Source organism: Olea europaea, chromosome 12 (genome assembly GCF_002742605.1).
Source record: "Olea europaea var. sylvestris chromosome 12, O_europaea_v1, whole genome shotgun sequence".
Taxonomy (NCBI): Eukaryota; Viridiplantae; Streptophyta; class Magnoliopsida; order Lamiales; family Oleaceae; genus Olea; species Olea europaea.
Genome location: NC_036248.1, coordinates 30,223,053 through 30,234,515, shown reverse-complemented (window position 1 = coordinate 30,234,515; position 11,463 = coordinate 30,223,053). Strand labels below are relative to the sequence as shown.

At 29.2% G+C, this 11,463-nt stretch overlaps 1 protein-coding gene across 1 annotated transcript; it reads left to right on the top strand.

The window, feature by feature from the left end:
- Window positions 1-2,250: 2,250 nt before the first annotated feature.
- Window positions 2,251-3,506, top strand: LOC111406367 (ethylene-responsive transcription factor ERF071-like). Its single transcript, XM_023035798.1, has 2 exons — window positions 2,251-2,575; window positions 2,653-3,506. The coding sequence occupies exons 1-2, from the start codon at window positions 2,389-2,391 to the stop codon at window positions 3,336-3,338; spliced, it is 873 nt and encodes a 290-aa protein (XP_022891566.1). The 5' UTR covers window positions 2,251-2,388; the 3' UTR covers window positions 3,339-3,506.
- Window positions 3,507-11,463: the final 7,957 nt, after the last annotated feature.

The window sequence follows — 11,463 nt, the reverse complement described above, 5'->3', positions numbered from 1 at the left end:
CAAAAAAAATATATATATATATATATATATATATATATATATATATATATCCAAGTTTCCGCATCACCTATTTATGAAAATTATCGAAATGACAAATTACACAAAAATTATCGATTCAAGTTTTGACACCACTTAATTAGAAAAATTATCTAACGATTAGGTTAAGGAGTAAAGAATGGAAGGTTGAGGTGGTCATAATATTAGGTTATTGACTTGCCATACTTTTAATAGGCTGGAATTTTCCAAGGAAACATGATGCCAATACCGCAATACGTGTTTAGGATGTGACTATGAAAGTCAATTCAAAGAATTTATTGACTAGCCCCTAAGCTAGTAGTATTAATTAATTAATTAATCTTCATTAAGGAGATAAACATCTTGCAGTTCCTTGCTTGGCCCCCACGGAAGACCAAAATTTGATTGAACTACAACCATTACCATTAGTACTGAACACCCTTTAACAGCTAGCAAAAGGCTAATTCAAGAGTTGCCCATATTTAAAACCTTAAACTTTAAGAGAGAAGTTGTTAAACATGGTATTATCATATTAATGTAAATTGACGTGCCAAGTCCAAATCTTACTAGAGAGAGGTCGTTAAGAGATTGTTCGAGCAAAACTATCAATAACTTTTTAGGCGGAATACTTGTGGTGTGTGGTCAATAAATGAATAGTAATAGTGAATGTAAACTTGAAATTAATATTTAACTTTGACTAAAAACGATTTTTTAAGAATTTTTAGATGAAGAGAGGCTAAATATGGTTTCTTAGTGTAGACATACATGCTAAGTTCAAGTATTGTTGCACCATTATAAAGCCTGGCACATTAACCCCTTATGAGAAATGAACCAAGAATGTGTTGAATACGTAATTTAAATGAATATAATTCAATATAGTATTGAACTGTATAAAAGACTTTGTTTCAAGCCTTGTTTCTACGGATTTATGAATATCTTTCACATTTCAAATTTTCATAAAAAGTAAATGTGATATGTATGTGAAGGGACTTGTAGAAGACTATACCTAAATAAATACTAGTGTCACGTTCTTCGTCTCTGTTTGGTGGTCATAAAATTAAAAAAATATATAGTTTTAAATAGTATTTTTTTAAGAATGTATAGTTAAAAAGTAAGAAAATTTTTGAATTTACCAATAGAATATTTTATTATGTTAACATGTGGTTGAAAATAAGTATGAAAAATAGATTAAGCCCCCATTTGGCTTCTATTAAATTACATTTTATTTTTTTCTCTTCTATTTTCAACCATACAGTCTTTCATAAAATAATATTACACGTAAATCAAAAAAATTTCCTTCTTTTTCAACTACTCATTTTTTAAAAAAATACTATTCCACCCATTTTCATTTCAAAAAAAGAGGCCAAATAGGAGCTAGAGTAAAGGGAATTAAGATTTGCTAAATTATTTGTACTTTTAGCCTTTGTTTGACAACCATTATTTGAAAAGAAAAAAAATATATATTTACATATTCATTTTCAGCAATACATTCATACAATAAAATATTTTACACGTAAATTCAATTTTTTTTTACTTTTTAAACACACATTGTTCTAAAAATTAATATTCAAAATATTATTTTTGAATGTATGGTTGAAATAAAGTTAAAATACTATTCAATTTTATTTTATTTTTTTAAATTTGGCTCAAACGAGGGCATGATCAATAGAGTCTACGCATCAATGAATTTAATGATTACACGTATGCGTATTTTCTGTCCTTATTAAAAGGTGCATGTGACAAATATTCAAATTTAAACCCCGTTTGAGCCACATTAATTCTCGTTATATTAAATTAAATTTTTCTCTCTTCTATTTTTAACCACACAATTTTCAATAAAATAATATTACACATAAATCAAAAAATTTTTAACCACTCATTTTTCAAAAAAAACGCCATTCATCTCAATATCATCTACAAATAATGGGGCTCAAAAAAAAACTAGCTAAAGGCATACGCCATTAAAGTTCACCAAGTGATTGTTTGAATTTATCAATTTTTTAAATTGACCAAATCTTATTTTAACTCAAACCATGTTTGACAGTCATTTTTGTGTAAATTTTTTTAGAATTTGTGGTTAATAAGTAGAAAAAGAATTTAAATGAATAATATTTTATTAGTAAAATGTATAATTAAAAATAAGTATTAAAAAAATTGAAAAAGAATAATTATCTACAAGGAAACTTTGCAATCACTCTCACCGACCTCTCGTCCCCTGGCTTATATATATGGCAACTCTGCTATCGACTCTCTCGTCAAAAATCATTGTCCGAAATCAAATTTCAAGCTCTCTTCTATAATCTTAAGTGCTCTTCATTTGTGATTCTCTTTTATTTTGTTAATCTTAATCACAAAGTATTATCAATATCGAGAATGTGTGGTGGTGCAATCCTCGCCGGATTCATCCCTCGCAGCAAGGGCAGCAGCCAACTCTCCGCTGCCGACCTATGGCCCACATCCGCCGACTTCTGGCCAATTTCTCATTTTGCCAAACCCAACAATTCCAGCTCCTCCAGCCAAAATGGCTCTAAGCCTCTCAAAAGATCCCAATCTTGTACAGGTAAATTTTTAACTAGATTTAGCTTCTTTTTTCCTAGACTAATATCTAGAATCCGATTGAGGAATTTATACAAACAGGTGATAAGCAAGCGGAAATCGGTGGAAATGCAAAGCGGCAGCGGAAGAACCTGTACAGGGGAATACGGCAGAGGCCATGGGGCAAATGGGCAGCCGAGATCCGGGACCCGAGAAAAGGTGTTCGGGTTTGGCTTGGTACATTCAACACAGCTGAAGAAGCAGCCCGGGCGTACGATAGAGAAGCCCGCATAATCAGAGGGAAAAAAGCTAAAGTCAATTTTCCAAACGAAGACGATGCGTACAATCCATACAATCACAATCACAATCACAATCACAATCTGACATATAATAATAATCACGGTTCGTTTAAAACGTACCCGCTCGAGGAAGTATCCGGGTCAGCGTCCGGTTGGGGTTTGGAAAATGCATGTTGTTTTGATCAGGAAAGAGAGGGTTTGTTTAAAGTGGAGGAGGCGGTGAGTGAGAATGGTATTGTTGACATAGGAACGACAGTTCTGGATGCGGCGGCGGTGGCTGCGGAGGAAGCGGCGAAGGATAATGAAGTGCAAAAGCTGTCGGAAGAGTTAATGGCTTACGAGAACTACATGAAGTTCTATCAGATTCCGTATCTCGATGGTCAGTCCGTGGCGGCGGCAGCGGGGTCAAATCCAGCGCAGGAAACAGTACTTGGAGGCGGTGCATTGGATCTCTGGAGCTTTGATGATGTCACACCGGCGGTGACCTAAGCGGTCTCTAATTTGGCGGATTTCTTTGGGTTCTTTCAAATCAATGGCACAATTTGTAAATTAAGTAGTCATTCGGTACCTTAATTGTCTTTTCATATCCACATTTTATTAACTATTTGTAATTTCCATTCAAAAGCAATAAATATATTTTTTGTGTGTTTTTTTTTATTTTTCTTTTCATTCTTCTGAGTTTATTATCTACTAAAATAAGTGGCAATGCCATTAGTGACACGTTTATTTGTTAAATACGAGCTCTTTTAATTTGATGTCAAATTTAGCCCTCATTAAATTCAATTTCATTATATTCCATTTTTTTCTTTCCTATTTTTAACTACACAATCTTCCATAAAATAATATTGCACGTAAATCGAAATTTTTTTCTTTTTCAATCACTTAGTTTTTAAAAAATACTATTTTACTCATTTTCATTTTAAGAAAATGAGGGCTTAACAACACATCAAAATGACTTTCTCTCTCTCTCTCTCTAAACTAAGGTTTCCTTGGGCATTATGATCCAAAATAAGGATTTATCTTCTTGGATAGGCCCTTGTTCGACGTGATGGCCTCCTATTGGCCGGTTAGCCTCGGGCTAGTGGGTTCCTTGGCCCCAATTGAAACTATAAACTTTTTAATATTATTATATTTTATATTTGTAAAAATTTTCCTAGTTCAGCTTTCACTGCATTCGAGTTTTGAATTCTTCATCAATATTTGTTAAGTAATATGCAATATGATTCAATTTTATAGTAAATAAAGTTTTCACTTTTTATTTTTTTAACGTTGTTGATTATATCTAATCGTTCTTCGAAATATGCTCAAAAGAACCGATTATTTAATACAAATACAACTTTAGAATAGAAAATTATTTCGAAATTCAATTTAATTTGTTTGCGAAATACTATTTCTTTTTCTAGTTTTTTATCGCAAATATTTCAACGGGAATGGTCTTTGTCTACGTATTCGAATAAATATAGTTAACAACATTGATTTTTATTTTATTCTTCAAATTTTTCTAGCGCAATTTGGAATAATCAAAGGCCAAAAGTGGGAAAAGGATAAAAAAGTGCGCGTTGGGCAAGTTGGTGCATGCAACTTGGAAACATGGAGCGCCCCTTGGTTTTTGTTTAAAACATTGTATCGTTTTGAAAACATCAACTGGCGCCCATAGCTTTGTCTGAAAGACGTGACGCGTCGACCTAGTACACCGTTGTTGTTACGTCAGTTTATGCGATATTGAGGGAAACTCCAATACTAACATCATTGTATCAAATTGCACCATTTTTGGGTGCGAGGAAATAGTGGAAGATGACCGGTTTATGTTTCCACAATGGCCTTTGACCCAAAAACTCTCATTAAAAAATAAATAAATAAACTGAAAATGTAAACAATAAAAGGGTTGAAAATACCTCCAAATAAAGAGAAGAGAAGAGGAAAGAAAAGAAAAAGAAAATTAAGAGGCGAAAGAAAATCTCATCACCGATGCCACTACGGATTGCTTAGACCGGACCCACTTCGACCATTGTCGGAGATCGTCATTTTTCAAAGATTGTATTTGTTTCTTTGTTATTTACTCACCATTCAGGTCTGACACATGTGAGAATTTGAATGTTTAAAATTTGAATACGTTAAATTATGATTTTAATACAAGTTTTTATAGTTAAAATAGAAGGAAAAGTTGAATTTAAGGTTGAATTGATTATGAAAAGTGAAAAAATGGGGTGGAGCTCGTCGAAAATAAAGTTTTCAGGGGACCCAGTCGGCAATGACTTCACCATCTAGATTTAGAAGGCCCAGTTGTCTAGATCCAGATGGCCCTGAGCTGTCTGGAAATGGCCCAGCTTGCCGTCCATTTTTTTAATATTGAATTTAATTGTTTATAAATATTTCATGAATTACGTAAATTGTTTATTTAATTAAAATAATTAATTGTTTTTTGTTTCATTTTATTTAAAATATAAATCATTTAAATAATGAAATAAATATAATAAACGTTGAATATTCAATAAACAATTAAAATAAATAAGAAATTAATATAAATAATTAAATGAAGTAAATGAATACGAAATAAACAATTAAAATAAGTAATTAAATAGACTAATAAAATATTAAACAAATAATATACATAACCAATTAAAATAATTAATGAAATGTTTAAATAATTAATTAAATTAAATATTAAATAAATAATTTAATAAATCAATATTTAATTTAATTGTTTATTTAATTATTTATGTATATTGTTTATTTAAGTAAATAATAAATAACTAATTGAAATAAATTCAATAAAGAAGTAAATTAAATATTAATTAAGCAATAAAAATAATTAATTAACATAAATAAAAAATAACTATAAATAATAAAAATAGTTTAAATAAGTAATTAAATAATATTAAATAAACAATTCAAACAAACAATAGAAATAAATAATTAGCATTTAAATATTAAATAAATAATTTAAATGAATCATAAATATAAATAATAAAAATAAGTAATTAAGTATTAAATAAACAATTGAAATAAATAATTAACATTTAAAATAAACAATTAAACATTCAATTAACAATTAAAATAAATATTAAATAAACAACTAAAAAATTAAAATAAATAATTTAAATACACATTTAAATATGGAATATATAATTTAAACGAACAATTTAAATAAATAATTAACAATTAAATATTTGATAAACAATTTAAATAAGTAAATAAACAATTTAATTTTCAAACATTATGCTTTTTCCATTGTCTATTACACAAGGTCCAATAATTTTAAATTTTACAGAATGGATTACCATTTGGACGCCGCCTTCAGATGGATTCCCAACAAAGTTACTTCAAACTACAACTTAAGCAAGCTTAATATTAGTCCTAGATTTGTTGGATGAGAAGCACATGGACCTATTACGTCGATTATGTTTACGACGGTAACTCTAACACAGTTAGAAGACACATTCAGGGAATGTGACGATATGTTTGACAAGTTGAAGTTGGGATGGTGTTTGTACTGAAGTGCGTACTGAGGTGTCATCACAAAAAGACGTCGATCGACGTCTTTCATTTGGAGGCTGTTGATGACATTGAAATATTCAACAACTATCTATGAGGACAGAGCTGATAACTGACAGAGCTGACAGTTATCAGCTCTCATTGACGATCTTGAGGTACATATTATTCATTTGTGATTTTATGTTGTACATCATTTCGGAATCTCGATACATGATCATTAACTTGGTGAAATGTTAATAAGTCAGTTAGAAGTGCTTGCTTAGTTGACAACATTGATCGAAGAGAAGGGTCATAGTCATATCCGAGGAGATACAGGGGATGTGGGTCTCAGACTGTGATAGAGAGGGTGGCGGAGATGATGATAGGAAAGGTGATGGTGGAGGGGTGGGGATGTTCACAGATGTTTCATTAGAATCGTGACGCATGTTAATGGGGATGGGAGAAGTGCCAGTGAAGGGGATGAAATAATTGTATATATATTTTTTATTTATGAAATAATTGTATATATTATAAAATTTATTTATATAAGGTAATGCAATATTAAATACATAATATACACAACCAATTAATATAATTTATAAATGAAATATCTAAACAAGAAATTAAATTAAATATTATTTTTTTATTTGATTAAGTGAATAAATAAATAATTAAACAAAGTAATTAAATATTAAATAAATAGTATACATAACTATGTCGGAGAGGAACCCCAACTTGACAAATAATATCGCGAGTTTGGATGACATGACAATTATGTCGAAGAAGGCAATGGAAGTGACACCTTGTAAGAAACATGTTATTGACGTGTCAGAGCAAATTGTCAGCAAGAGGACTAGATTGTTGTCATAACACATTAATTCTCCGTACACGATCGAGGCAAAGAAAAGAACATCCATCGACTGTACGTTGTCAACCTCTTCTGTGAAATCGACCCAGAGCAATTGTGGAATCTTCAGATTGAAGTTAAGGCTGTAAATGGATCGAATATGCTCAAATCCGATCCGATTCGATTCAATCTAATCCGTTAAGAATAATTATCCTATCTGATCCGATCCGATCCAATCCAATCCGATGGATATTTGAATGCTAAATTCATATCTGATTAACTATGTTATCGGATATCCGATCTGAAATTGAGAAAATTAGAAAAATAAAGATTTTATTTATTTTTTCATTGAAAATCTTAGCCTCAACAAGATTTTAATTATTTATTTATTTTAAAAAATATTTAAACCATCTTGATGGGCTCACTTATTATATTAAAAGGCCCAAATCATTTTTTTAAGGGAAAATTTCATAATTAAGAAATTAATTATAGTACATTTCAAAAACAAGAAAACAAGTTTCAAATTTCTAAAATCAGATTTTTATTAAAAATTATTTATAATTTAATTAGTTAATTAATTATTTTATTAATTAAATATATTTAGGTTACGGATCTTTACAATTTGGTCACAAATTAATAATATAATTAGTTACTTATTATTTTTTGGTCACAAATCAAAAATTTTATGTCACAAATTTTTTTACGATCACAATTCAAAAATTTTGTGAGTCACAATTTGTTTATTGGTCACAAATCTAAAAATAATTAGTCACGGATTAATTTTTAGTCACGACTTATCATATTATTGGTCACAACTTATTTTTCGATCACAAATTAAAAATTTTATAGGTCACATATTATTTTTCGATCACGAATCAAAAATTTTATAGGTCACAGGGTAATTTTTCGGTCACAATTCAATAAATTATAAGTCACAAACACAAATTTTATAGGTCACATATTATTTTTCGATCACGAATCAAAAATTTTATAGGTCATAGATTAATTTTTCGATCACAACTCAATAATTTATAAGTCACAAATACAAATTTTATAGGTCACATATTATTTTTCGATCACGAATCAAAAATTTTATAAGTCACAAATTAATTTTTCGGTCACAACTTAATAAATTATAAGTCACAAACACAATTTTTAGGTCATGTATTATTTATTATTTTTAGTCACCAATTAATTTAAGTCACGGATTTATATAATTTGGTCACAAATTAACGATTTAATTCTTCACTTATTATTTTTTGGTCACAAATCAGAAATTTAATGTCACAAATTATTTTACAGTCACAATTCAAAGAATTTATAGGTCACAGTTTAATAAATCGTGAGTCAAAATTGAAAATCACAGTCACAAATTTCATGTTACTTATCCAATTGTGAGTCACAATTCACAATTCGAAATCAGTCACAGTCACAATTCTCATGGCCATCACCATCACTATTGCTGCCACCCACCACCCACCAACACCAACACCGCAATTGGGAGTCACAGTCCACACAAACACCAGATCCGTCGAGTGCCGCCACCACAGCACCTCAAACAACCCACTGCAACACTTCAAATAGACCACCACCAGATCAACCACCCACCGCAACACTGTCACCACACAAACACCGTTGTCGTCACCACACAAAATCCACGATCGCCACAGATCAGGGGATCTGTACCGCACCACTATTGCACGAAATCGACGATGCTGCAACGATTGCAATACACCACCACCACACAAAATCCATAATGCTGTAACGAAAGGGGAATCACCGTCATGCATACACCACCACAGCCTCATGCCACCTCCGCCGAATACACACGCCCAGACCCACGCGTGCGCACACACACACACACACACATCTTGGGACAGTGATGCAAGCTGCGCCACCGACAGAGATGAAGAGCGAACACCTTACACCCCCAAAACTCCGACTAAGCAGGGTGGAAGAAGAACTAACAAAAAAAATGCAAATCGCTACAGCACCCCACCTCCACCACCGCCATTCGCATCATCGCACACGCGTTACACAGATCGCCACCGCATAGATCCGCACATACAAGTTACTATCGCACACACCACTGCAGATCGACGCACCACACACCACGGATCGTCACACCACGCACCACCGCACGTTGGAGGAAGACATTAAATGGGAGATTAGTGTTTCAAACGGGGTTCGACAGCGTCACTGCAAACAAGGTTGTCTTCGATGGCGACGATGGGTATGAGTGATAAGGGGGAGAGAAAGTGGAACAAAAACGGTTTTGGGGTTTGGATGATGGTTAGGGTATGAATATATAAATTAATTTATAATATTATTATTGATATTAAAAAATATTTTTTCATCTGATTTTTGAAATATCAAAGTTTCGATATGATTTTAGAATGTTGGATACTTAAAATATGGTTTGGTTATGCTCATTTAACTTATTTTTAAAGAAAACTCTTCTTGGAATGTTTTAGTGATATTAGATCGAATTGACCTATATCCATATTTGATTTATTTAGTTAACGAATTTTCGAATTTGAATATCGATTAAGTTATCAGATTAAGACCTTAAATCCATCTCCCATTAATTTTATCGAATTCGGATCAAAATCCAATCAATTAATAACCCTTATTAAAGTACATTGAATTTTTAGCATCGGATGTGGAGTAAAGTTGATAAACCAAAACACACATTAAAATGTAAGCGTTCTTTTCTGTACATTGTGATCCGTAGATGTAATAATTTAAAATGTAAGCATTTTTTTAAAATGTTAGTAATACTTTAGTTTTTATGAAATTGTATAATAAATAACTAATTACTCTTAATTACATATATAACACACTATGAATAAAGAAAATTGAGAAAATCAATAACATATTATAAATAGAGAGTACATACGATTTAAGTAGATATTACATATTCGTCGGGTCAATTTTCATGTAATCAATGATATACTATAAATAGAGAAAATTGAGGAAATCAATAACATACTATAAATAGAGAGTACATACGATTTAAATGGATATTACACATTATTTGGGTAGAGAGTAACATATTATAATTGAGAACTTCCCACTCCACTTTATTTAGTAGATGAAATATAGTTTCGACATTCTTGAATAATGTTCAATGTCTTGAAAATGTGACCATCTCCATTAGATATTCTCAAGCACCGTGTGGTTTATGTTTTAATTAAATATTAAATAAATAACATACATAACCAATTAAGATAATTAATTAATGAGATATTTAAAGAATAATTAAATTAAACATTAATTTTATATTTGAATAAGTGATTAAATAAATAATTAAATAAAGTAATGAAATATTAAACAAACAATATACATAACTAATTAAGATAATTAATAATGAAATATTTAAAGAAGAAATTAAATTAAATATTAATTTTTTATTTGAGAAAGTGTTTAAAATAAATAATTAAATAAAGTAATTAAATATACATAACCAATTAAGGTAATTAATAAAGAAATATTTAAACGAGAAATCAAATTAAATATTGAATAATTCTAAATGTACTAATTCATAAGGATGTCCATAATGTACATGTGGAATTCTATGAGTGAAGGATCAAAAAAACTGTTTTTCAACTCTCCAATAATGTCATATGGTATAATATTTTTATTTAAATAAGTAATTAAAATAAAATAATTAAATATTAATTACTAATATTATACATAACCAATTAAAATAATTAATTACTGAAATATTTAAATAATTAATCAATATTTAAAAATTATTTATTTATTCAAATAAGTGATTAAAATAATAATTAAATAAGGTAATGAAATATTAAATACACAATATACACAACCAATTAAGATAATTTAAAAATGAAATATCTAAATAAGAAATTAAATTAAATATTAATTTTTTATTTAATTAAGTGATTAAATAAATAACTAAACAAAGTAATTAAATATTAAATAAAGAAAATACATAATTAATTAATGAAATATTTACATAAGAAATTAAAATAAATATTAATTCTTTTATTTAAATAGGTGATTAAATAAATAATTAAATAAAGCAATTAAATTTTAAATGCATTATATACATAACCAATTAAGATAATTAACTAATGAAAAATCTAAATAAGAAATTAAATTAAATATTAATTTTTCATCTAATTAAGTGATTAAATAAATAATTAAAAAAATTAATTAAAAAATAAATAAATAATATACATAACTAATTAAGACAATTAAATAAAGAAATATTTAAATTAGAAATTAAAATAAATATTAATTTTTTATTTAAATAAGTGATTAAAC